This window comes from Melospiza georgiana, chromosome 12 (assembly GCF_028018845.1).
Source record: "Melospiza georgiana isolate bMelGeo1 chromosome 12, bMelGeo1.pri, whole genome shotgun sequence".
Taxonomy (NCBI): Eukaryota; Metazoa; Chordata; class Aves; order Passeriformes; family Passerellidae; genus Melospiza; species Melospiza georgiana.
In genome coordinates, this window is record NC_080441.1 from 18255149 (window position 1) to 18282977 (window position 27829).

At 49.3% G+C, this 27829-nt stretch overlaps 1 protein-coding gene across 12 annotated transcripts in view; it reads right to left on the reverse strand.

Moving 5' to 3' along the window:
* Window positions 1-657: 657 nt before the first annotated feature.
* The window catches only part of ARHGEF9 (Cdc42 guanine nucleotide exchange factor 9), a 172039-nt gene continuing 144867 nt past the window's right edge, over window positions 658-27829 (reverse strand). For 10 of the 12 annotated variants that reach the window (XM_058032798.1, XM_058032792.1, XM_058032796.1 and 7 more), the window contains exons 8-10: window positions 15165-15408; window positions 14391-14459; window positions 2032-4548 (exon numbers count right to left, since the gene is read on the reverse strand). In XM_058032798.1, the coding sequence (XP_057888781.1) occupies window positions 4367-4548; window positions 14391-14459; window positions 15165-15408 (495 nt within the window). In that variant the 3' untranslated portion in view covers window positions 2032-4366. Of the gene's footprint in view, window positions 1979-2031; window positions 4549-14390; window positions 14460-15164; window positions 15409-27829 lie in introns of those variants that run through there. The other 2 variants (XM_058032786.1, XM_058032790.1) reach the window with 2 other exon arrangements.

Below are 27829 nucleotides of genomic sequence, written 5' to 3' on the forward strand. Positions count from 1 at the left end.
ATCACCCGGCTCCTGTGCCTGAAGGACATCGAGCACCGCTCCCAACCCCCTCCTCCTGGTCATAATGGCATTTTTAGGCTGTCTAGAAATACACAGCTCACCTGCCTTACCTGGGAAATGCCACTGGGGTTGGAGAGAGCACCTGGCTTTTCAGGGATAAACCCCCCTCTGCAGAAGGGCCGGGTGTGGCCGGGCTCCCTCCCCTCAGAACCCACCCTGCTCTGTTCCACAGGCTCCGAGCTGCTCCTGGGCTGCTCACAGCACACCAGGGATGCTCACAGCACACCTGGGATGCTCACAGCACACCTGGGATGCTGAGAGCTGCTCACAGCACCCCTGAGATGGTCACAGCAGCCCTGGGATGTCTGTCTGTCTGTCCCCTGGGGGCTGGGAGCCCGGCAAAGCAGGGACAGAACAAATTTAACCCCGTGTTTGATCCGAGCTGCACTCGGAGCAGCCCCTGCCAGGGGTTCTGTCCTCATCAATTCCTCGGTTCAGAGGAGGGCATACAGCAAGGGCAGGGAGATTTTGCCAGGACAATGCTACTTTTTGGTGGCACAGACTGTCTCAGTGGCCATGGGAGCTCAGCCCACCCGTGCTCAGCCTTGGGAGAAGGGTGACCCCGCTCTGAGGAAAATGATGTAAAATGCCTTCAGATGCCTTTTCACTTCTTTTTATTTAATTCCATAAATATTTTCATAAGGCTCAGTGTCTTTACAACACTTTTTTAAACACTTTTTTTGTTTTATACACACAACTTTGACACTTGTTTGACAGGGTCAAACAGTCCAATATAAACAAAATAATAAAACTGGCAAGTGCGGATCAGCTGGGTTACCAAAATCCTTTTTTTCTTTTTTTTTTTTTTCTTTTTTTGCTCTTACTGTTAAAACCCCAAAAGCACTAAAATATCAGTATTTGGCTTCAAACTAGAATTTTAAAAACCTTTTTTTTTTTTTTTTTTAATTCTCTGCTACAAGTCCCTGTCGTCATAGTGCCTTTAAGCTCCTACAGACTCTTCTTTTCTTCTTAAGGAAAAATAAGCTTGGTGATGCCATGCAGAACTTACAATAGCTACTAAATATACATGTTCCCTGAAATGTAGCTGCAATGAAAAGATGACAGAGCATAAAGAGAACAAAACCAGAAACCCAAAGCACCACAGTGTACTATCAATAACATTGCAATGGACGGCTGGTGCCCATCCAGAAACTGAAACAAATTTCAAATATATTTCTCTATGTAGTATTTTATATTTACAACTGTTAGATGCACCTAGGTTGGTTCTTGTTTGACTTTTTGGAGAGGGTGGGGAGGCGAAAGTCTTGAATTTAGATCCTCTGTTCTAGTGTCTAGGTTAAGGGTAATGCATGTCGTTTACCTAGGGAAGAGGGTTTCTTTTTATTTTTTTTATATATATATATATATATATATATAGATTCAGCCAGAGAAATACCGTAAACAGTTAAGTTTGTTACAACTCTCTTGTTTCTGCATATGGAATGGGAAGTGGGTTCCTCCTGTCTGGCATTGGAATGAAAAGTCTGTACCAGATGCTCAGTCAAGTCACCCCCGTCTGCATGGGCGCTGCTCCCAGCGCTGTCACACTCACGCTCCAGCCCTGCTCCCTGCTGGGACAGCCACAGCAGGGGCTCAAGTGGGACCCAGCGCTGGTTCTTCTCTGTGCCAATGCTCCATCTCCTGCAGCACCTTGGCAATTTATGGAGGGGAAGAGCTTTCTTGAAGGCCCGAGAGCCAAGCCCCTCGTCCCTGCGGCCGCTGTGCCAGCGCCAGCGCGAGCGGCGCTGCCTGGGCAGGCTGCCCACTTAACAAAGAAGCTGCGAGTCCAACAAGTGGCCTTGTCAGATCTTGATTTATGATGCAAATAATGGTGTGGCGGTGGTGTTTCTTTTTTCCTAGTGCTGAATATTTAGGAAGCATCTTCTCATAAAAATTATGGATGTCTCATTCTCACTCTCTGAGGCACAAAACAGTAAATGAACAGGCTTAACTAATGTGCTTGTTACTTGGTTGTTTTTTTTTTTCCCTAAGCAATTAAAAAGGCAAAAGGAGTAAGTGAAATTTTCATCAAGTTGACAACATTTTGGAATCTCTCTCTTTCTCTCTCTCTCTCTCTGCCTCTCTCCAGCCATTCAGAAATAGTAAAACATTTCAGTTAACTGACAAGAACCCATCTCATGCACTGCTTTAAATACCCACTCTGTTAAAGAAACAAAACAATATTTGCTATGTATCCCACATTAAAATCTAGCCATAAAAATGCAAAGATACAAAAGAGCATAATAATAATAAATAATTTTGGATATAAAATGGGGTTGCTTCCTATTTGGGATTCCTGGTGTTTGCTTGCTGCCTGTCACAGAGGGGCCACTTCTCCTCTCCAAAACACTAATCTGGCTTTGCTGGTTATTGATAGTTTCTAGATTATTCAAAAGTATAAGAGAGATTATTTCTGGATTTAAATAAAAATAATGCCGCCTTTGTGACATGCCCTGAAATAAAACAGGCTCCATGGAAACAATGAAATCACACTCTCTGATCTTCATTCACTTGGATTTCTTGGGGGCAAAAAAAATAAAGCCAACAAAACAAAAAAAAGTATCTCCATGCTCATTGTCCTGGGGTGCTTATGTGGTGGATCAGATTCCAGAGAAAATGGCAAATACCCTGATCAATCACTTCGTCCCACATTTTCAAAGGAGCTTGTAGAATAGCTCTGCAAAGATTTCAAGTTCATCTTCTAAATCTGGTTAAACAGTCTCATTTGCCCTAGGAAAAAAAAAAAAATCCTCCTTCTGACAATGGTCTGTTTTACAAGCTTAACCATAAGCTCCTGCACTTGCAAACAAATGTACTTAAGGCTGAAATTGTAGGAAGGGTCTTTAAAAATAGAGCTGTGAATCTCCAGAGGGAGAAAAAGAGAGAGAAAGAGACCTGGAGGGTTGGGCTGGTCCATCAGCCCAGGCCCACTGCCAGTGACACCTCCAGGGGACACAGAGGGGCCTGGACCGGACCAGCACCAGCTGGGACTGGGCACAGAAGCACAGCCACGCTGCCCAGTCACACCCACAGCTGCTGCCAGGAGCTCTCAGCTCCTCTGCAGCTCGGGTTCAACCTCAGGTGGGCTCTCCAGGGCTGGGGCGAGGATCCTTCCACTAATGGGGCAGAGCTTGGGGGAACCCAGCGTGGGGTGGGCACTGAGAGCAGCCACTTTGGGGCTCACTTTTGGGGCTCACTTTTGGGGTCACTGCTGCTGCAAATGGCAATGAGTGCTTCTTTAGGTGCTGCTGTGCAGGCTGAGTGTGGCCAAAGGATGGGACCTTAGTTCCTGAAGACAGAAAACTGGCCGCTTGTCGGAGCCCCGGAGCCAATTTTCCTCTCTGCAATGGAGGCATGAAGCCATTGGGTTTTAAGCTTTTATCTTTGCATGGAAAACAAAGATAGGAGTGGGCTTTTCAAGTGTCTCAGCTTGAAAAGAAAATAAATCAAAGTTAAGCCCACATAAACAAAGCAAAAAGAAGAAAAGCCCCTGATTCTCTTTTCTCCGTCTTACTCCGAGTGTGAACAAATCACACCGAATTGAGAAAAAGACAAGTGCTTAAAAAAACGCAAAAGATGAACTGAGCAAAACCCATCCCTCACTTCCTAAATAGCTGCTTGCCCTTCTGCTGGGTTTCACCTGCCCACGAGAGAACAGTTAAAGCCAGAGAAATACTGCGCAGCGGAGCGGGAGCACAGGGAGCACATCCAGACAGGCACAAGTCAGACGGGGATGCAGGACAGGGACAGTGCCCGGGCTGGGGACCAGGGACAGCCAGGGAGGGACAGAGAGGGAGGGACAGGGAGCAGAGACCTCCCAGCACTCCAAAAAAACAAACAACACCCCCCATAAATAAAATCAAAGGAAATATACACCAATGTAGTCCATGAGGAAGTTCCATGACGGAGTCACACAAGCGAGAAAGCATTCTGGGATGCCAGTGACGACTCGGATGGGAATGAAGGAAAACAGGAAAAAAAAAAATCCCAACAAAAAGAGATGTCCAACCAATGGAGTAAAATAAAATAAAACAGGTCACATGGTTAGAAATCATTGGTGCTTCCTAGTATCTAGTAGCAGATTACTTCCCAAAAACAACAAAAAAAGTTTTTGGTCCTTCTATATATATACATATATGTATATATATTATTATTTTTAAAATGTTTGTATACATATATATATGTATATATATTTAGTTGCAACAGTGCTTCTCCGAAAAAAGGTCCATCTATAAATATAATTTTATTTATTTTTATTTTTTAAATTTTAGTTCTTTTAAGTTAAAATTCTCCATCTCTCTAGGTATTATTTTTTGAATGGTGTTAACCTGCTGAAGTTTTGCCAGAATGGTGCCTGGCTGCGTCTGGGTTCGGTGAACTCGAAGACCTGGGACTGGGATATGCCATCTGTCACCATGTATTGTCCCTGATTTAATGGATCCTGGGGTGGTGGGTAGGCTGGAGGAACCGACTTGGAGTAGCTCACACCTGCATCGATGATTGGGGGGAAAAAGAAACAGATCAGTCAAAGAGCAATCGGGTCAATAGTCGTTCTTCGTCATGCTACTGCTCCTTATCACTCCTTATCACTCCTTATCGCTCCTTATCACTCCTTAACCAGTCCCACACGCCAGGACATGCCAGACCTGGCCAATCTCCAATCTCAGTGCCTGCCTGACCTCTCGGCTCTGAGGCTGCCTCCCTAAGCCAAAGCTCCAAGGCTGGGACAGGATCCATTACTTTTGCTGGGCAGAGCTCTGCCCGCCCTCATGGAAAAGTCCTGTGTGAGGCAAGAGAGCCGGGACAGGCCCTGCCCCGCGAGGCCAACTCATCCTGCTCCCATTTAACAACTCCTGTTCCAAGCTCCTGCTCACCCTCCCTCCCAGCTCTCCCTGGAGAACGGCCTTGCCCCAGCATGCCCCACTGACCAGCCCCGAGCACGACCCCGAGCACCACCTGCTCCGGTTCCCGCACAGAACGGAGCAGAGCTGCTGTGGAAGAAGCCCTACCCTGCAGGGATGCGCCTACACAGAGGGCAGCTCATTCTTTAGAACAGTTTAGGACTTTTCCATAGGGTTTGTTCTCAATTCACCAGTCTGGTTTCAGCCCAAAAGCGGCCGCACACAATGCAGAAAAGGCTGAGTCTGCTCAATCCAAACTGGGAGCAATGGATGGACTGGCAAGGCTACGCTTTTAGGGCTGAGATGTTCAATTCCCACACAGGTGAGGCACAGCTCCTGTGCAGGAACTGGGAGAGGGGATGCTGCCCTTACAGCTTTCCCACGGAATGAGGGGGCTTCAGCATTCTGCTGTAGAGGATGGTGAGTAAAGGGTGACTGAAGTGGAACAGAAGGGATGTGTGTCACCACCAAAGCGCAGCCTACGGGGCACAGTGACACAGGCTGGATGTCCTTCCCCACAAAGACAACCCCTCCTTCAGCCTCGGGGCAGCAGGGCCAGCTGGAAACCATGACTCCAGGAAGGAGAGAGGAGCAGGGCTGTGGAGCAGCTTGCTGTAAGCTCTGGCCATCTCTGGATCATGCAGAACTGCTCTTCCTTCTGCAGGAGGGGGCCGTCGCCTCCCCAGGCTTTAACCACAGCAGCGAGGCCACTGTCCCCAAGCAGCTCAGTGTCCTCATCTGGACAGCGGGATGGCATCCCCCACCTACCTCACAGGAGGGTTGTGAAGCTAAATTAATTAATGTTTGTAAAACACTTTGAGATCCTCGGCTGGGAAGGTGCTGGAGAAGGCAAAATACGGTGATTAGCGCCCAGGAACCAGAGCAAGGTGTGCACAGCAATGCGGCTCCTACCACACACAGACACACCAGCGCTGGCCGGGCAGGACGGCGGCACACGACGGGCACTGACACACAGGGAAAGCCTCACGAGGGCACCCACAGAGCTCACCCACCACACAGCTGGGCCAGGTGCTGCTGGGCAGGCAGGGCCTCTTTGGGGTAGGAGCTAAGGCGTATCTTTGGGGAAGAGAATTGATTCACTTCTCCCTGCTATGGAATTTACCAATGGAGGGTGAAAATGCTCAAAGGGTTCAGACCAGATAGAGATGTCTTGAGTACATCTAACTGATTTCTCCTTCTTTCCTGTATTTTGTGCAGCTCTCTGTCCACTGTAGAGAATAACCAAGATCATTCCTCACAGTGGGCAAAAACCGCTCTGTGATTCACACTCATTAACCTTTAATGAATTCATCACAATTAGCAGTTCAAACTTGGAAAGACCAACCTGGAGATGTTCTGCATCTGTACTTGCATGCTGGAATAGTTACTCATGAAGGACTTCTCTGCTCTGTCTCCCCAAGTCCTGTCTGCCACCTGCAGAGCCGAGGGCAGCCCCAGAGTTGTGCTGGGGTCACACCTGGGCAGGGGCAGCTGCAGGAAACCTGACACAAATTCTGCACATTGAAATTCAAACTGTTCCTTGGAGTTCTGTATCCTTGGTACAGAACTCCAAGGAACAGTTTGAATTTCAATCACTATGTGACTGAAACCCACAAGGGCAGGGCACTGAGCTCCTCTCTGCCCACCTCTCCCATCCCATCTCCTGGCACTGTCCTGCTCTGAGCTGCCCATCTCCAGGCTGGCCAGTGTGTGGCCAGTGAGACCAACTGCAGGGGACAAACTCCAGCCCTCAGGCCACCCAGGAGGTCAACCTTCTCTTGGAGGCCAATTTTCCCAGCAGAGACTGGTGAGGGATTTTAGGATCTGTGGGACTGTTAGGATCTGTTAAAGGTCCCTCACACAGCTCGAGTTGGGAAATAAATCTGCTTTGGCTCTCAGACTGACCACAAATTACCTTAAAGGTAAACAGACCTTGTGCCACTAAAATTACTCATGTTCTGCAACAGCAGAGCTGTGAATCTAAAGCTGCTACTGGGGGGGACACAGAAATTGTTTTTAGCTTTGGAAGTCCTTGAAGCCACCTTGCTTTAGTGACATGGTCCCATGGCTTTGGCATCCTGTGGCTGGGCTCTTTACTGCCTCTAAACCAGTTTGAGGATGGTGAACTAATGTATTTTAATGATGATACAAAATGCTAGGAAGTCTCCTGGATCAGCAAAATGCTGTGCACTTGGAAAGCTGAAGAAGTAGAGAAAGGACAGTCTGGCTGATGTCCACTGACAGCGATGGAGTTACTGCAAGGAATGGAACCCATAGTCTGTCTTCTCCAAAAGGGAAAAGGGCAGACTCCCCTGGCCAGATCACTTCTAAACCCCACTCAGTTCTTTCCCAAAATTCCTGAAAAATGTCTGTCCTTGCTGGAAACACACCCATGCACAGCCTTCCCCCTCCCTCAGGAAAGCAGCTCTTCCCACAGGTGTGTGTGTGGTCATGTGATCTGGGCCACTGGCATCAACATCTGGGCAACTGGCATCAACATCTGGGCTGGAGGAATGCCAAAAGCTCCTGGCTGGTTCTCCTGGCATAAGCAGCTGAAGGTTTCACATTTCTCTTGTTCCTCCAGTGGCCTGAAGGATCAAACGTGTGGATCTCAAGGACATGCACCCTCACTGGTGTGGGACATGCAAATACAACCACTGTGCTCTGGTCATTCCAGAATGCATTTCCTTGTGGAACTGTGGGACAGCACTTTACCATAGGCTCAGGTGCCCCAAGAATGACTTCTCTAGTTTTTTTGGACACACCAGAGATCTGGAGAACAGAAACTGGGAGGGCAAGATTCACCTAATGTGCATATCTTCCAATCCTGAGAAAGAGCAGTTCTGGAAAAGGTCTGGCAGGCAGGTATTTTCTGTTCTGCTCTGAAGTGGTTTGTTCCCTCATCAGAACTCGGGGCCATCGTGCAAAATTGTCTCTTGAGGGCTATTTTTTTAATATGCAAAGCCATAACTCCGCTGCAATTCACCAGAAAGAGATGGGCAAAGCTCTTTTCCAAGGCAATTTTGGGCAGCGTGGCGAGCGGAATTCAAAGCACAAAGGGAAGAATCAATGGGTAAGGAACGATTTCCAGGCACAGCAGCAACTGCACCCCACGGGCAGAGCTGGAGCTCCTTCTGCTGGTTTGTGCCTCATTCTGCAGCCCGGCTGCAGCTGCACCGAGGGATCGCTCACAGGGCGGGGCTGCGAGAGCTGCTCACGACGAGAACAAGAAAATTCCCAGATTCATAATTTGGCTAGACAAAACTGGTGAGAGATGCTGCGCTGTCACTTGAAATCATGTCTTTTTATAGCACCAGGCAACGTCACTTGGAGCCTTTTGGATTTCTCAGCTCAGAAGGAAACAATTAAAAAGATTTAAAACTGTCTCGATTTTCCCTTCTAGTTTGGGGGGGATTTTTTTGTGTTTTCGGGTTTTTTTGAGTTTTTTTCCAAAGTGTCTCTTCTCTTTGGGGTTCCAACGCGATCTGAGCAGCACGTGAAGCATGCTGGTAACCCACAGGCAATCCACAGGGACTCGTGCAGACAGATCATCCAGCAGGACAATGCCCCTCCCCGGGCTCACACGACACAGACACGGAGAACACGCACATCTCCTCCACACAACCATGGAAACTGCCTTGCAAGCTGCTTACTCCATCCTCCACCTAGGAGATTTTAGCTTGTCCTTTGATCAGCAGCTGTTTGCCAGGCTTTGCCCCCACCCTGCTGTGCAGTCCCTTGGTGCTCATGAGCCAGGGCTGGGGAGGGGACAGTGACATCGCCACCCCTGCTGGCAGTGCTGCCTAAGGACCCTTCCAGCTCCCTCAGAGCTCAACAGCAACTTGCATCTTTCAGGAAATGCTCAAAACCCCCACAAACTCAGTTTCCTCCTGCATACTGCACCCCACACGCGGGGAAGCCATGGACACACCTCCAGCACTAATTGTTCTATGGTTAATTACTCCTGTCACAGCAACGAGTTTAAGTTAAAGGAAAGAGCAGAACTGGCTGGGTGGGTCCAGCCCTTTGCCCTCTTCAGCACATTTCAACAGAGGATCTCAAAGCACTGCCTGGGCCCCGTGCAGGGCTGGCAAAGCACGATGTGTCTGGGGCTGGCTGTCCCAAGGTGAGGATGGAGCTGGGAACAGGAGCCCTCTGCCTCCCCAGGCACTCCTGACCAGCTGGATTTCCTCCTTTACACCTCCCTGCTCAATCACACAACTCTCTCTTTGCTGTACTTGCCCAGCTCCAGAGGAATTTCAGTGGTGCCTCAGGCACAGCTCTTCACACAGCCAGGATTTCTCTCCAGGCCCTGCTATTCCCAGGGATGGTGAACATGCCTTAGCTCCCTTTGCTAACCATGAACCTCCCTTCTCTGCTCAGGAGGGAGAGGGCTGGCTGCACTTTGAGAAATGCAGGAGGAAACAGTCATCTCATGTCCTGATGTTCCCCAGACAACCACAACATCTACCTACACACACTGAGCTAACCCGACCTTCTGGAGTCTATTTATCAAGTCTGCTGCTGCAGCCTGATGTCATTATAGCAGCCATTAAGATAATGATTCCTCGTGTGATAAGAAAAGCTAATCGAGGCAAGATGGAATAAATGATACTGGGGCTTTATCCATCAGAGCTGGGTGAAAAGCAATTCCTGCCATCCTGTGTTTGTACAGCCTGCCTCTCCTCCAGGCTGATCACACAGCTCACTCCCTGGGTTTCCTGACAGGAAGGGATCAGTTCACACCTGGAATGCTGCTGCAGCTTCTGGGGAGCAGCTCCTTCCTAAAACCCTCACCAAACTCAAGGTGCAGGAGGATCTGTGCTCACAGACTTATTTCAGTGGGAATTTCAACATGTCATTGATGGCACCACCTTGGCTCTTCCCACGAGGGTCATTAACATCTCACCAAAAACTGCACTGGGGGATTTGCTCAGCAAATGTCACCAGTACCATCCTCAGAGACCCCTGGATAAGGATTTATTCCTGATTTGCCTTAGCTGGTAGATCTGACTGGGTCCTGGGGGAGGCTGAGGATCCCAGGTGGATTCCAGATGCCTTCAGTGGGATGATGATTGTGGACCCACTGGTAGGGTCTGGATTTTACAGGAAATAGGGTAAACTCTGAGATTGCCTTGAATCTGTGGGGAAATACCACTGACAACACGATCAGCTCCATTCCTTCACCTCCTGTGCTGCGAAAATAGGGAAGTGCCCCTGATTATCCGAAAATGCAAATGCCCCTCTTTGTTTTCAAGCACTTGGGCTGGGTTGCTCAGGCTCCTGCAATCCCCCGAGGCTGTGCCTACACGTGTGAATCGATGGGGAAGCAAGGCAGGGCCACGTCAATCTCCTCAGCAAGGGAGATGCAATAAAATGGGATTAAACAGCTGAGAGGAGCACGGGAGGGAGCCTGGTCAGCCCTGCCGGGGGAGCAGAAGTTCAGAAATGTGGGAAGTCAGAGAAGCTGTTGCATGTCTGGGTCAGGGTTTTTATGACAGAGTTGGCTGTGAGCTCTAGTGATCAGAAAGGAATAAATTAACAGGAAAATCCAGTGATTCAGAGGTGTTTGGTGACAGGCCAAGGCAGTTCATGCTGGTGAGGATTTAACCCCTGCTGGGTCTGCAGGGCTGAGTGTTCACGGGCAGCTTTAGGGGCAGCATCTCAGGTGATGCTGACTGAATCTCTGCTTCCCTCATGCCAAAGAGCTGTCAGGGCTGAAGGCATCTCCTGGGGGAAGGGAGAGGAGCTGGGTGTACTGTGGGGCTCAAGAGCTCTCCTGAGGTGGGAAACACCCCCAGCTCACATTAAGGTCACTTACTTAAATCTCAACTGACATTTCCTTTTCCAGAGGTGGGCAATGGTGCTCTAAGAATGGAGTCTCCTTCCTGGAAGAATCTCTAATTCCCTGACATCACTGGCTGGAGGCTGCTAGGAATATGAACCATTATCTCTTCTGTGGACAGGCTGGCCTGAAAGGGGCCAGATGTGGACAGAGGTGAGGATTAGAGAGGGAACTGAGTGTTGCTGCAGGCTGCAAACACAACCCTTGAAGGGAGGATCACAAGTGGCCAGGGAGCAGAGGCCCCTCATGGAGAGAGGCACTCCACGAGCTTCAAATGCTCAGCAATGGAAAAATGACCCTGGATTAACCTTTGTCTGCATTAGGAAAGGACTGGAGATCCACAAGGGATCCATTCTCCAGGCAGTGACAAGCACGGTGCTGGCACATAGGCCAGTGCCACCCTTGTGCTGCCCTGTCCCTCAGTGGGAGCCAGGCTCTGCACAGGACCTGCCAAGGGCTGCAGGGAGGGACTTTGGTTGTTTTCTAAGATAAAACAAATCAATTTCTCCCGTTACTTCACTATTTCTAGGAGACACCAGACTGAATTCTGTTCCCACACTGCCACTGAAGGGCAGAACCAAGAGGCAAAACCTTGAACAATCAATGCAAAAGGCAAACAGCAGCCACCAGCCCTTTTCTCTGTCACTGAGGTGCAGGGCCAGCACCACCCATCCCCTTGGTGTCTAATGGACTTCAAGAAGGCCAAAAATTGGTTTAATGCTGTCTTAAGGCACCTGGTCTAATATTTATTGTTATGTCCTGCCCAATCCAATAAGGAGTGCAAATCCTGGGATGCTGCCCACCATTAAGTGGGTCTGGCAGGGAGCCTGGCCCTGCACACTTTGCTGGGCACACCTGGGAGCCACGAGGGGGCTGCTGCCCCCACAGCACCCTCAGCTGGGCATCAAACACTTCTGGAAATGCTCAGAGAGTGTTCTCACTTAATCACCTGGATAAAGGTCCTGGTAGTTTAAAAAGCAGAGTTTTAAGGTTTCCTCTCAGCTGCTCTCCCCCTCTCCTGCTGCAGCCAGCAGAGGTTTAAATGCCTCCTTCTCAAACACATGCCAGCCATCTCCAGAGCAATACTTCTGGGAGGTGTGGTACAACAGTGCATGAAATAAGCAGCAGTTTATACTATTTGAAAAATGTTTTTCTGCTTCACCTCTAACAAAGTTGATTGCATTTTCCATTTCACCTCCTTCACGGCTTTTCTCTCTTCCTTAAGTGTTCTGTGACAGGGGAATTACCATGGTTTCCCATTTAAGAGGTGCAGGGAACAAGTGAGATAATCTAGGAACAAGTCTGTAATAGTCATCCTGTGACACAGGAGCTGGGCTGGCAGCACCTCGAGCTGTCAAGCCCTGCTGCAGCCACTGAGACCATCCTGCATTTAAATAAATAAATACATCTACTGAATTCAGTGACCTATTCCTCCTTCTGAAAGGCTTCCCTGCTTTTCAGGTATATCTGATGCTCCAAAAGCAGCTCCAAGGCCCTGCAGGAGGGCAGAGGCAGCAGCAGCAGCAGCCCCTGGCACAGGCACACCTGCAGCCCCAAGTGCTGCCAAGGTCTTGGCACAATAAAACACTGTCAATATCTGTAAAATGCATAGGGCAAGATTTAAAAAATCAGTCACCAAAAGCCACCTCTCAGGGGTTTCCTCCTACCTCCCTCTTCTGAGCAGTGCCAGCAGCTCCCTGCTCTGGCAGCCTCATGCTTTTTAGTTGGGTCTTGGGCACAGGACAAACCCCAGAGTAACAAAACTAAGAGTTCTCAGTGTCAATATTTAATTTAATCAACCTGGGACTGGGCTATGACCACCACAGTGTAGAGCAAAGCTTACAGAGCTACCATTTTAATTACCCTATTTATTGTTTTTCAGATTTCACATCCTAAAACCAACCAGGCTGTGCTTAACTCAGGGCTGGGGTGTGACTGAACTTCTGTCTGGCTCGAGGACTTAATCCCATAAAAAGAACTGCCAGTGCCACAGCCTAGGCTCGTTCTTCACTACAGAAATGCTGACTGCTGGTTTAGGAGCTAATGAATTTCATAGTCCGAGAAGCCCAAGATAACAACCCCTCCTTTTTCATCTCAGAGAGAAAGAGAGAGAAAGACAAAGAGAGCAGACAGAGAGCAATTGCTGTGTAAGACACCAGTCCTGTCAGGCAGATTGTATTTGTCAGGATGCAAGTCCAGTAATTTACGTGGGAATACTGGCAGGCATGCTCAGGCACCTCTCCACTGTGTCACTTACTGGCTGAACAGTACAATTATTAATTAATACCGCTATTAATTAATAATATAATGAACTGAACAGCAGCAATAATTGAACCTGGTTTTGTCATGGCAGTCATGCAAGTCAGGCTCTCTCATGGTGAAGCTCCACAAGCCCTGTGGATGCTCCCGTGCTGAGGGACAGACATGCAGGTGCTGAGGGGCTGTGACAGGGGACACTGTGAGGCACCTGGGCCTGCTCTGGGTGTGCACACTCTGAGCTTAGAACATCTGGCCAGGAGAGTTTTTAAAGAACATCTCAGGAGACAACAGAAGAAGTTAGGAGAGAGGAGAAGACTGATGACAATGGAGAGACACAGCAAACCAAGGAGTTCACAGCTGGCCTGGCAAACCACTCCTGGACCAGCAAAGCCAGTAGACAACACACAGGTGAGGCAGAAAGCAAAGAGCTCCTTCAGCTTCTGCAAACCCCCCAAAACATCTGCACAGAGCGGGGACCAACCTGCCTGCACCTGACCTGAGCCAAGCCTTGAGGAGCTCTCTCAAAACCCACTTGTAGGCCTACTTGTGCTATGGTACTTTGGTAACAAATCAATACATCCAAGACTGTGTGAAGCTTTGGAGAACTTGAGGAATGAGCTCTCTGACCTTCCCTCTGTGTTGAGTATTTCAAAACCTGTAGCTGCAAGAGTTATTGCAAGAGAGAATTAAGCTGGCTTTGGCCAGTTGAGGCTCTGCCTAACACCAGGCAGGGCACTGCTCAGCTGGCTGCAGCCTGCCTGGCTGGGGAAATGAATCTGACATTCCAGAGGTACAGTGTCTTTACTAAAATCCTTTATTTCCTACAGTTGATGCTACTGTGCTGTCTTAAAAAAGTTACAGGCAGCCCCAGGAAAGAAGAGTGTCCCTTTCCTTTCCAGCAGCAGGAAAGGGGTACTCCCTCCCCAGTTCCAGCATTTTAGCAATTTTTTTTTTTTTTTAATTTTTTGCTAATGGGAGACTTTGGGAATTAGCAGAACCTCTACACACCTCCGCACTCACTCCCATTTCAGCCTGAGATAAACAACTGAGATAGATTTCTGCCCCCAGGGACAGCTTCTGGACATCAGACTGGAGACACGAGATCAAATTCATCTCTGGTGCAGTTCCACTGGCTTTCAACCACCTTCGACCAGAGATTAATTTGGCCCACAGATACATTAAGGAAGGATACAAAGCACAAACGGTATTTGATATAAAAAGAGAAGGGAGGGGAAGTTGAGGGGATGCTGGATCCCAGCCCAGCAGGATTCAGCCCAGCCCGCTCCACCCTCACATCACCAGGCACAGAGCGTGTTGCCGGTTACCTTTTTGCTTACTGACTTTCTTTACTGTCATTGCCGCTTGCCGCTTTTGATTCTCAGAAATTTCAAAGCCTGCAAAAGGGAACACGGCAAACACAATTCAGAAGGTTGCTCACAAAGCCTCACTTCCTTTTGGGGAGGGGGATGCTCTGCTCTCTTTGCAAACAAGGAATGCTCTGGGTGTTCTACCGAAAAGCAACTCTTGGATGCTCTGCCCTGTTTGCAAACACAGAATGCTCTCGGTGTTCTACTGAAAATCAACTCTTCCTTGGCCTCCTTCTAATCTCACTTGTGCAGGGGCTGGATGAAAAGTAAGATTAGAGCCATTTTTATTTATATAGTGTCATAAATATGCCCAGTGCTTTAGACCTGAACAACAAACTGAGCTTGGACTGACACTGGTCACAGTCACTTTAGGGGCTGGTGCAAGGGAAGGGCTGCCACTGACTCTGCTGCCTCCCTCTGCATGAAACATCCCTAACCAGAGCAGGAGGATGCAGCCAGGAGACCCTGAGGTGGATGGCCAAAGACTTCCCTCTCCCACACACCCACAGAGCTCCAGGCTTGAGCTATGGGGAGAATTTGTTTATTGAGGGCAAAAAAAAACAGTAACTAAGCTGGAAAGAGACCTATTTATGACTAGGAGAGCAACCAAGGACATTTCAACAAGGTTAAACTGTAATTCTACCACAAAGAAAATATGGGCTCCTCCACACATTGGGGCTAAATTAAACACTACCAACAACCTCCTTCCAGATTCATTTCCACATTCCTCACCTATCTTTTCATCTTCTTTTACCATCTTCCTTTCTTCTCTGAAAGCTCTAAGCCATCGTAACTTCTCCTCCAGTTTCTTGGCAAAGAATAAGTGCATTTCCTCAGTCTCCTTGTTATGCAGTTTGAAGGCATTCTTCATGCTGACATTGAAGTCATCATCTCTCCCATCTTCTATATCCACCACTTCATATTTATCCATGTCTATGCGCCCTTTGTAATACAGGATATCCCTTCGGATCAGATCCTGCACAGGGAAAAGGAGACAGGGATGGTGGTGAGAAATCATGGAGAGCCTGGGCTCAGCAGGGAATTCCTGGGAGAACTGAGGGAGAGAAAGGAGGGATGGTGAAACCTGGTCAGGTCCTGCAATTCCTGGAAAAGCTGAGGAAAATAAAGAAATTATGGTGAAACCTGGTCAGATCATTCAGTTCCTGGAAAAGCTGAGGGAGAGAAAGAAGTGACAGTGAAACCTGGTCAGGTCCTTCAGTTCCTGGGGGAGCTGAGGGAGAGAAAGAAGGGATGGTGAAACCTGGTCAGGTCCTTCCAGCCTCACCTCTGTGAACATGCCTCTTTTTGGCCAAAGAGGACAGACCATAGGCAGAGAGGAACAAAACACAATCCCTGAGCTGCAAAATTCAGTTTGTAGGCACAAAGAAATGCCTCTGAGTAGGTGCCATGTTCCAGCATTTCCCCATGGGAGGTTCTGCTCCACAGGGTGAGCAACGTGAGGCCCAGGCCTGGCAGGGCCCAGCAGGCTGTGCACACACCTGGAGCCATCACTGCTCTGGCAGCACAGTCCAGATCTGTTTTTCACACACATTCCCACTCCCATTTGGGACTGTAAAACACTTTGAGATCCTCCTTCTCCTTGGAGCCCATCTCCCATTCACACACAGCTCACTGGTGAGAACCCACCCTGATTCCCAGCTCAAAGCACTCCCAACCTACCTCTGGTCTCATCCCACCCTGGATTTAACCTCTTGATCCAGCTTTTCTCTCCTTGGTAGTTATAACCTTTTCAACCAAACTTTTCATGCTCACCTCCTTTCTCAGTTGGTTATTCCCTGTTTTTCAGCAACAGCTCATTTCTCTGCATTGGGAAGGGAAAAGTAAATTCCCCATTGGCCCCATAGCTCTGTCCCTGTTATCTCAGATAACAGAAGATGATCATCAGAAAACAGAATGTTAATTCTCTAGTCATGGCCACACAAGGTGATTCAATTTATTTAAAACCAAATTCAGCAAAACAATTAAGATTTACTTCCACTTCCTCTAACCACTCTCAAAAGTATCTTAATATTTAGGTATATTAAATCAATTTAACCTAAACAGCTTTGGATTTTTCAAAGTGCCCTAAAGATAAATGCTATGTCAAAGGATTCATTTGAGAGAAAAAATGAAGGCAATATACAACATTTATTTATTGAAATAATATTTAGCAGTGAGGCTTTTTCAAGATAAGCAGTAGGTACTATTTTATACAAATTAATCTTGGAAAATAAACTCCACATCATAATGATTTAGCAAACTTGCTCATGAATCTGCCAGACAGTATTAACTATCACAAGACTGGCCAGAAGCTCACAGGCTTTAAATCCTGGCTCCTTCCTCTGGAATGCTCTGGGCAGCAGGGGAGGAATTTCATTAACAAATATCTTGTACAGAAACCTTCCTCTGGTGTAGCCTGAAATAGTGATAGTCCAAAACATAAGAAAAAGGTATTTCAGGCTGAATAGGCAACAGAAAACAATTTCAGTCTTGTCCTAACTTAGGCAATTGTTTCTTTCCCTCGGTGCTGTGGAAAGGCTGCAAGAGGCACACGGAGCTGATCAATCAGTCAATGCCACACACGGTGTCTAATGGAGGCTGGGGCTTGTTCTCACAGAGAACATTTATCTGCAGCACCTCCTCAAAAACACCTGATGGCAAAGCTCTCAGCAGCAAGGATGAGCTCCTTCCATCACTGCACAGCAGCTGCTCCCCTTCCCACTGCTGCTGAGAACTCCAGAACCAGCCCCAACAGACCACACTCCAGTGAGAATGGATCCAGTGCCCCTTTCCAGGCAATCTTCATGACTGTGGAGAGATCTGTTCATAAAGTATTCAAGAACCACAATCACAAGCTCTGAAAATCCCAGGCTCTGTGCACTGCTTGGGCAGGATAATAAACAGGACCAAAGGAACAGAGCCAGCCTGTGAACAAACCTGTGATCAAATCTCTAACCGTAGAGATTAATAATTTCTTCATTTCTCTCATTCTAATTCTCTCATTTATCCCTGGATAAATTGGAACTGTTGGAACCCTGGATGCTGAGAATTTTAGACTTTCTGTGCTGACAGGCACAGACCCCCAAGAGAATACTACATTTGACATGAGGAGAAGGGTTCCAAAATGGAATGATAGCACTGGGATTGTGGGTGTGGAGTTTGAATAGAAATGTGTGATATCACAGGGTGGAAAACTTGGAGTTTAAAGTTTTTGAATATAAATAATAAATAAATAAACAAATAACTAAATAAATAATGTGCATTCTTTCCTTACACACACTAAACACATTTTCCCCCTCCTATCTCCCCAGTTTTGACTCAGAAAACATTATGAGCTATGTTTAACAGCTACTGCCAAGGGAATGCTTTACCAGCTTTGTGCTTCCAGAGGACAATCCATGGGTTTGGACATTTCTGACTGAGCTGGTCCACACATTTCTCCATTTCTCCTCCTGGGATGCAGCAGGAGCTGCCCTGTCTCCAGGGAGGCTCCTGAGCTGCTCAGCACTGGATGTGAAGATAAAGGTGCTGCCCAGGAGCTCCTGAAGGAGCAGTGAGGAGATAATGGAATCCTCCAAGTGCCTCTGGAGATGAAATGGCCCCAGAGGTTATTGCTGGGGAAATGCAGGAGGGGGGAAGCAGCAGCACAGGAGGAAACACCATGGTCTGGCCTTGAGCTGAGCAAGGGAAGGCAACAGCACAAAGCTCCTGTCTGCCACTTCCACTGTCACTGGAGAAGGAATTCAATAATGACTCCAGAAGAAATGGATCATCTTTCTCCCAGTGCTTTCCTTCAAAAGAAGGACCATTCCTTACTTGTTGGCCATGAACTCCACACTGGTACTCTGAATTTATGAGACACTTTATTCCCCTCACAAACATCTCATGAGCAGCACATGCCTGGACATGGAGGACTTTGTCCACAGCTGGTTCCAAAAAGTTCAGTCCCCAGATCAACAACTGTAACTGGATAATTTCATTTTTAATGGGCTCAGCATTTCCTATTATCATTCTCCCTTCTTCTTGCCAACATTCAGTGAATGAATATTATTTCTCAACTGACTGAATTTTAACACCCATAATATGGGAAGCACAATAATTACTTGATCCATGGCTATTTTATCACAACTTTTAAACAATAAAAGACACTACTCAGCTCCTTAGTGAAGCATGGCCCTCTTCAAACACCTTGCAGTGTAACTGAGCTGAAAAAAATGCAGGTACTCATCAGGCAAACAGCAGACAGCAAACAAGGACAAACCCTTGTTTTAAGGAGCTTTTAATGCACATGGACAAGAGGAAATGGAGAGAGCACAGAGGCCATGAAGGGATGCTGCTGTGTGTTCTGCTAGGGGCAGGAGCAATGCTCAGACAGGAACCTGCTGCTCCTCACGCCACTGTGTCCAGCATAGTTCTGTCCTTTTCCCAGCATCTCCATGGAGCCAAGGAAAAGATGAGATTAAGGAAAGCACTGTGAGGCTGAGGAGGGAAATGGATTGTTCCACCAGCCTGGTGCAAGTACTGCATGGCAGAAGGACAAAGCAGATCCATGCACAAAAATGGAGATTTATCTGCTGCAGAAGGAATGCTGCTCCTGCTCCTGGTTATCTCTGAAGGTCCTCACTTCAATCCTCATACAGGGCACCACCAAATGTTGATTACTTAACTTCTTTTCTGCCTCTGTCAAGGTCGGTATTTGGTGTTCAGACTCAAATATTTATTATTTATCTGCATCACAGTCCTACAACTCATAAGTCCCAAACCATTCTACTAACAAGCTACAAAATGCTTAACTATCTTTCTCTACAAGGTTGGTTAAGGCTAAACTATCCAATTAAGAAATGACACCTAGATTATTTTCACTTTTAACCCAATAACCAATCACTCATGTCCTGCAGTGCAGACTTTTTGATTCAATTGCACAAAACCACCCAAACCCATGGAGAAGGTGAAGAACAACCATCTTGCCTTATATATATTGCTATATTCTAAACCCTTAAACTCTAAGTTTTCCACCCTGTGACATTACATGCTTCTATTCAAACTCCACACCCACAATCCCAGTGCTATCAATCAATTTTGGAAGCTTCTGCACACCCTCAGGTCAATGCAGTGTTCTCCTGGGGGTCTGTGCCTGTCAGCCCAGAAAGTTTAAAGTTCTCAGCATCCAGGGTTTGAACAGTTATCCAGGGATAAATGAGAGAATTAGAATGTGAGAAATGAAGAAATGATTAATCTCTAGGATATAGCTTTGTTCACAGGCTGGCTCTGTTCCTTTGGTCCTGTTTATTATCCTGCCCATGGCTCAGCCAGGGTGACCATGGGCTGCTCTGCACTGGCCAGTTCTGAATGTCACACAAGATTATTTCTTGTAGTTAAATCAGGCAAGACCAAGAAAATACAGAAACCCCCCAAAAACCCTCTCAAAACCTTATCAGTGGGGAAAGGCCAAAGAAATGCAGCTGTTTAATGTAGAAAGGCCATAACTAAAGAGGAATGTGCTGTTGGTATTCCAGTATGTGAAAGCTGCTCCTCTTTTAAGGGGGCAGGTGATCAGTTATTCTCCATTTTGATTGTGGCTTGGCTTAATTTACCACAAGGGAGAACAGGATTAGAAACTTGGGGGAAAAAAAAGTTTTTATCTAGAAGAGTAGTTAAACCCTAGAACAGACAAAACAGGGAAGTCTTGGGACAGCATTCCTGGGGGATTTTCAAAAGAAGGTTAGACAAACATCCATCAGAGATGATCTGAGTGTGCTTAATCCTGCGCAGGGAATAGGGAATAGCTGCTCTCCCGGGCTCCTGCAGCTGGATGGAGTGAGAGGAGCTGCCAGATGGGGCAGGGCTGGGAGCAGTGGGATGAGCAGGACCTGGGGCACAGTGGGGCCAGCAGCAGAGCAGCAGTGGCACAGACCTGCAGCCTCTGCAGAGCACCCAGCCTGCCTGCCTGCCTCTGAAGGAAATTGATGCATCTGGGTCATTTGCACTTATTTGTCTAAATATGATCTTTTTTTACCCTACAGCTTCTACGATTTCCTTTTCTTCCCCTCGCTGAGGTTAATTAAGCTCTTCTGAATAATGCTCTGCAGTCTGTTCACGTAATCTGTACTGAGGATTCACAGGGAGAAGATGAAGCCAAAAAAAGTGGTTTGACAGGAGCACAAAGCAAAGTTCTGACACGTTACATAAGCCCCCCACAGCTCTGCTCTCGGGTGCTGGGTTTTGTGGCCATGCTTGGGGCTTGCCCTGCCTTGGGACCTGCCTGGGCCACCCTCTCTGTCCCCACCCCACCACTGTCCCCTCCTGGAAGGGGAAAGGCAAATTCATGTAACTGTGCTTAGAAAGAAAGAAATCTTTGTGGCCATCATGAGGAAAGCAAGGCTGAGCTTTATTGGAAAATCTGGACACTGGAAAGGGCTCCCACTGGAGGTGAGGCCCCCCCAGGCCAGGGCAGAGCAGGACAATGGCCCAGCACAGGGATGTCCCTCATGGCTCCAATGCCCTCCCTGGCCCAGGACAGGGATGTCCCTCATGGCTCCAATGCCCTCCTGGCCCAGCACAGGGCTGTCCCTCATGGCTCCAATGCCCCTCCTGGCCCAGCACAGGGCTGTCCCTCATGGCTCCAGTCCCCTCCCTGGCCCAGCACAGGGATGTCCCTCATGGCTCCAATGCCCTCCCTGGCCCAGCACAGGGATGTCCCTCATGGCTCCAATGCCCTCCCTGGCCCAGCACAGGGATGTCCCTCATGGCTCCAATGCCCTCCTGGCCCAGGACAGGGATGTCCCTCATGGCTCCAATGCCCTCCCTGGCCCAGCACAGGGCTGTCCCTCATGGCTCCAATGCCCTCCCTGGCCCAGGACAGGGCTGTCCCTCATGGCTCCAATGCCCTCCTGGCCCAGGACAGGGATGTCCCTCATGGCTCCAATGCCCCTCCTGGCCCAGGACAGGGATGTCCCTCATGGCTCCAGGGCACTGCTGATGTTGTGTAAAGCTGCTGGGGATGGAGGGATGATCCCTCCAGCAGCACAGAGCACCCAAGGGGGAAATGAGCTCCTGAGGGGACCTGGCCTGGTCCCAGAGCTCCATCCCATGTGTGCAGCATTCCAGGAGTTCCACATTCCCCCATTACCTCCTGACTGTGGGGTGTACAGGGGTGCACGGGGAGGCCTCAGGCATGGGTTTGGATTTAGGATGGTGTCTTTTCTCAGGAGCTGTGGTTTACCCTGTGCTGGGTCACACTCCACTTCTCATGCATAGAACAAATCATCTGTGAAGCACAAATAGGGAAAGAGCCATTTCCAGCCTGAGTCATCAGATCCCTCTTAGGAGCTGACAGGACAGGAGATGCCAGCTCCAGAATCATCCATTACAAGCTCCTCACTGCATATGTGGGTTATTGGTGCTCCTGTTTATCAAACCCTGCATATTCCAGTGCCAAAGGAGTCTCACAATGACTCGAGGAGGGATTATGTGCTCTGAGGGCATGGATGCAGCCAGGCTCTGGGAGGGCAGCCCCTGGGGCTCTAGGTGAAATGACATTTCCCCCTCAGCCCTTCCCCATCTCTACCATGGGATAATGATGTTTATTTATTGTACAGATCAATGGGGAGCTCTAAGTAACCAGTGAGACACACTGGAGGGCTCTGGTGGTGGATCTCTAACAAATCAGAGCTGTGTGGGAACAGCTCAGCATTCCCCATGCCTTGGGATCAGAGCTGCCAGAGCCCAGGGAAGCAGGGGAGGCCTGTGGGCAGCACAGCACAGCCCCTCCAGCCTGAGGGGCACAGAGAGGAGGAGGAACAGGCAGCACGGTGGCCCTTCCAACAGGGATCATCCCTCCATCCCCAGCAGCTTTACACAACATCAGCAGTGCCCCGGAGCCATGAGGGACAGCCCTGTGCTGGGCCAGGGAGGGCACTGGAGCCATGAGGGACATCCCTGTGCTGGGCCAGGGAGGGCACTGGAGCCATGAGGGACATCCCTGTGCTGGGCCAGGGAGGGCACTGGAGCCATGAGGGACATCTCTGTGCTGGGCCAGGGAGGGGACTGGAGCCATGAGGGACAGCCCTGTCCTGGGCCAGGAGGGGCATTGGAGCCATGAGGGACATCCCTGTCCTGGGCCAGGAGGGCATTGGAGCCATGAGGGACAGCCCTGTCCTGGGCCAGGGAGGGCATTGGAGCCATGAGGGACAGCCCTGTGCTGGGCCAGGGAGGGCATTGGAGCCATGAGGGACATCCCTGTCCTGGGCCAGGAGGGCATTGGAGCCATGAGGGACATCCCTGTCCTGGGCCAGGGAGGGCACTGGAGCCATGAGGGACATCCCTGTGCTGGGCCAGGGAGGGCACTGGAGCCATGAGGGACATCCCTGTGCTGGGCCATTGTCCTGCTCTGCCCTGACCTGGGGTGGCCTCACCTCCAGTGCTTGGGCAGTTTTGGGCACAACAATATAAAAAAGACATTTAGCCATTGGAGAGAACCCAGAGGAGGCCACGAGGATGGGAAAGGCTCTGGAGGGGCCTGGAGGAGCAGCTGAGGGCCCTTGGATTGTTCAGCTGGAGGAGACTGAGGGGAGACCTCAGTGATGTCTCTGCCATCCTCCCAAGGGGCAGCAGAGGGACAGCTCTGATCTCATCACTGGTGACCAGGGACAGCACCCAGGGCATGGCCAGAGCTGTGCCAGGGCAGGGTTAGGCTGGAGGTCAGGAAAGGTTCTGTCCCCAGAGGGGGCTGGCACTGCCCAGGGAATGGGCACAGCCCTGAGGCTGCCAGAGCTCCAGGAGGGTTTGGACAGCACTGCCAGGGATGCCCAGGGTGGGGCTGTTGGGGGTCTGGGCAGGGACGAAAAGCAGCAACCCCTGCAGATCACCTCAGCAGAGATGAGTGTCACTTGTGCCCAGGGGACAACAGCCAGCCAAGGATGAGGCTGGCACAGCCCCACCCTGGCCAGCCCTGCCCTGGGAGCAGTTGCCATGGAATGGGTGATGACAGTGAACAGTTGGGGCTGGAATTAGGCAAGGACTAAGCCAGGGCTCCCAGCACCTGCACCCAAATGCCAGCTCAAGCTCTGGGAAAGGCAGAGGCTGGGAAGAGGCTGAGTTGCTTTTTCACTGAGTTCAGGGTGGGTCTTAGACCCTCTCTGTGATTTCCCACTGCTCTGCAGAGCAGAGGAGCAGAGTTATCCAGTGTACTCCTGCAATTTGTCCTGATTTTCCTGCTGGCCTGCTCTGTCTCTGTCCTGTGCCCAGGCTGCCGTGGGCAATGAGAGCATGGCACGCTGCCACTCTGCCATGTCCTGGCTAGCTTTAGTTATGAAGGCTTTCAACCTTCTTTGACTTTTAAAAGAAAGATTCTGAGCCTACATTTTTAAAGTCTAATTTACCTTACAGAGAGCCTTTGACGAAAGCAGCCTAGCCTGCTCTCCATGAACACCAAGGGGATAATTTTCTGTAGCACTTGTACATTTAATTTAACCCTACAGTGGCTGAGTGCTCAGATGGGACAGTAACAGTGACACATGGTGGAGCTCAGTGCACCACATTGGGCCTTCAGTCCAAATGAGACCCTAAAGCTCAATGAACCCTTTGGAGTGTTTTTGCCCTAAATATTCTTGATATCAGGAAATAAATCCAAGCTCTGCTAAGAGTTTGGACGCCAGAGCTTTGCTCTGAGCCCTTGGACACAGCATCTAATGGCATCACCAAAAGCCATCAGGGGTTTCAACAGCACAGGGCATGGAGGAAATGAGCTCCTGAGGGGACCTGGCCTGGTCCCAGAGCTCCATCCCATGGGTGCAGCATTCATGAGGGCTCTGATGGTGGATCTCTAACAGCTCAAAGCCCTGTGGGCTGGGCTGAGGGAAATGGGTTCTGCTCAGCCCAGCCAGGAATGAGGTAAAGGATGGATCCTATCAGGGACAGGGGGATGCCACCACCACCTCCCCAAAACCCTCTCAGCCACTCACCTCCCACCCCAAACCTGCCTGGGGAGTTTGGGAGTGTCCCTGGGGAGCTGAGCTGCTGGATCTTGGTAACTCGTCCTGCACAAGGCAGGGGAGGGAGGCTGGCACATCCCTGCCCAGTTATTCAGCACATCCCTGCCCAGTTATTCAGCACTGTCTGGATCCTGAGCAGGGAGGAGACGTTGGACTCATCCTCAACAGCTCCGTGGAGCTGCACTGTGGGATCCCAGAGTGTCAGTAGTCAGGACATTCCTCTGGGTGTCCAGGATGGCCAGGACCCCTGCCAGGGGGCTCAGAGACCCTGGCACACAGCCCAGAACACCTGGGGGTTTGATTATGACCTGTGGAGCAAATTGCCAGCTTTGTATGAAGACCTGAAAGCCACAGAAGTTTAAGTAGTGTGATAATAAAATTATCACTAGGTGAAAAAGTAGATTTTGGGGTTTTTAGAATAGGGGTTTTGGGGACAAGATGGAGGGACTTGGGCATGTCCAGCCTTTCTCCTTCTTCTCTACCTCCATCTTCTGCTGTGATGGTGGCACTCACAGATTGGTTTAGAGCAGAAGCTCACTGTCTAACACAGGTGATGGGTATTGGAAAGTAACTGTAAACATTGTACACGTGGTTTTTAGTATAAAGCCATAACACTGCCCTGGGGGCAGGCGGAGTGCCTGGAACTGTCCTCAGCAGGGCAGGAGAAAAATTTTTATAGATGAGATACAATAAACAACCTTGAGACTGAGAAATGAAGAGCCCTGACTCCTTCTTCCTTCTTCGAACACGTGGGACGAAACAGAGACTGTTCATGTATCTCAGGGCTGCAATAAACTGCAGAACTGCTGAGACCAGAGGGGAGGGCTGGGGCTCACAGCGTTTGTGGCAATGCTGTTCTCACTCCATGGATTCAGTGGAGCAGCACTGGCATTCTGGTGCCTTCTTCCACCCTTGTTCAATCCCTCTGGCTGCAGAGCAGCCCAGTGAGGGCCTTTCCAAAGGACTGATGGCAGGAGGAGATGTGGAGGGATGTGCCCCCTCTTGATGGAGTGACCAAATTATCCTTTGTCTACTTAAAAAGGAAAAAAGCCCAGAAGTTTCTCTCCTCAATTGGGTAAAAAGACACCTCATAGGACCTGGGGAACTTCACCTCAAACTTGAGGAGAGCCAATTGGACAAAAGCCAAAAAGCCCTGCCTGGGCAATTTTCTAGAGAAAGAAGAGAACAAAGGAACTAATGGCTTTTGTGAGGTGTTCTACCAGGAGCAAGAACCTCTTGAGCCTGGCTCAGTTTTTCTCTGTAAAGAGCTTTGTTATTTTGCCTTTTATTAAAACTTTTCTGTTTCCAACAGTACCACAGAAGCCATTCTGCTGATTTTATGCCATCTGAGCTATCTCAAGTGTGATACAGATCTCCAAGAGCTTATGAGACCTGGCTGGAGGAGACCATATATCAGAGCTGGGAAACCCTTGTGCAGCCAGGTCACTGCTCTGCTGATCCCAGGGGCTTCACATGGGGCTGATGAAAGGCCACAGCAGCAGCAGGGGTTTTCAGATCTGCAGGTTGGCCTGTGGGCCAAATTTACACCCACTGCCATTCCAGGAGGGGTAAATAAAGCACAGAGCGTTTTGCAGAACATCCTGCCAGTCTGTATGGTCACAGGAGGCTAAAACAAAGACTGGATGTGGCACTCAGTGCCATGGATTAGTGGAGGTGTTAGGGCATGAGTTAGACTAGATGATCTTTAAGGTCTCTTCCAATGCAGTCATTCTGAGAATTCTTTGAATTCTGTGAATTCTGTGAACCTGATCCCTGCCCAGACAACCACAGAGAGGTGGAGAACTCCAAATTCAGCCCTTTCTGGATTTTAGGACCCCTCCTGCTGGCTCCTCCAGTCCCTTTGGATCCTGCTCTTCCCCCTCTGCTCCCCTAGGCAGTGGAAGGGCAGCAGGTTCCATGTCAGCATTGAGCTCCCTGTGACACTGTGGGACATTGTGTCATGGGCCCCTGTGGCACTGTGACATGAGGCCCTGGGACATTGTCATGGGCCCCTGTGGCACTGCTCAGGCCATGTCACCTGCACAGCCCTGCAAGGGCTCACCCAACATTCCAGGCTGTGGGACCATTCACAGCAATGTTTTCTTCCCTGAGTATCCCTGCCTGAAAGCTGCAGTGCTGTTTCATATTTGGTTTTAAATGCTGGACTTGCCTTCCTTGGCTGTCTGCTGGCCAAGGGACTGGTGAAGCACCCAAAGTCCCTTCCATGGCCTGTGGTCCCACAGAAACCTCCTGCCTGCAGACAGCCCCAGCTGGACAAGAGCACAGGGGTCTGTCAGCAGGGCTGGGGCAGCCCTGCTCTCTGAAAACTTCATTTCACACTTTGTGACCAAGCCACTGTGCTGTTCTCTTTGGTTGTCTCCATGCCCACCCTATGGAATCATGGAATGTCCTGGGCTGGAAGGGACCCCCAAGGATCCTCAGAGCCCAGCTCCTGGCCTTGCACAGGACACCCCAGGAATTGCCCCAGCTCCAGCAGCAGGCTCTGCCTGTCAGGCCAGCACTGAGTCTCTCCTGAGCTGCTGCAACCCAGCCTGGCCCATTTCCCCACTGCTGCAGGCTGGACCCAGGCCTGCCCCAAAACCTGCATTTTGTGGAGATCTGTGTTACTGGGAGAAAAAGAGAAGAGCTGGGAGGTGCTGATGAAGTCAAAAACCCACTTAAAGTAATAAGAGCTGTCCCAGGGCTGCTGTGTGTTTGCAAACAAGGTTTTTGGCTGCTCCCACAGGCCCTCTTTAGCCTGTAATAAAAGCAGGGCCGTTGTTGTGGTGCAAAGATCACCTCAGTGTTTCCAACAGAAGCTACATGGGAGCTAAACCCTCTTCCACTGAAAGCACTCAGAAATGTCTCTTTTATCTTCCCATTTGGAAACCTGGACTGCAATGGAGCCTGACAGGATTATTTTATTTACTCCATCTCCTGTAGCACCGCTATTTCTGGCTGCCTGTCTGGCTGGTGCTATTACACTGGTCTCATTTTGCTTCCATCCAACCTGCTCTGCTCAGGCAGCTCAAGGGAAGACAGCAACAGCAATAAACCACAAGCTGGAGCTTGCATTGCCTCCTGATTACAAGAGACACATAAAAAGCACAAATGAAAACTAAATGTGTTTCATGCAGTCACTGATCTTTCTGCACTGTCAGAAAACACTAAAGGGGCCCCATCGAGGACTGCTCAGCTATTGGTGAAAGAAAAGGGGAATTTAGAGCAGTAACTCTGTTAACCCTTCCTACTTCAAACTGTAATTCCCAGCCTCATGCCACGGTGCCCTGGAGCCCATTGGGGGAATTCAAATTATTACCCAGAACAGCAAAAAGAAGATCCTCATCTGCTAAGAACCTCAAGCATCCCCAAGTGATCATAATTAATGCTGTGTGGCACAGGCCT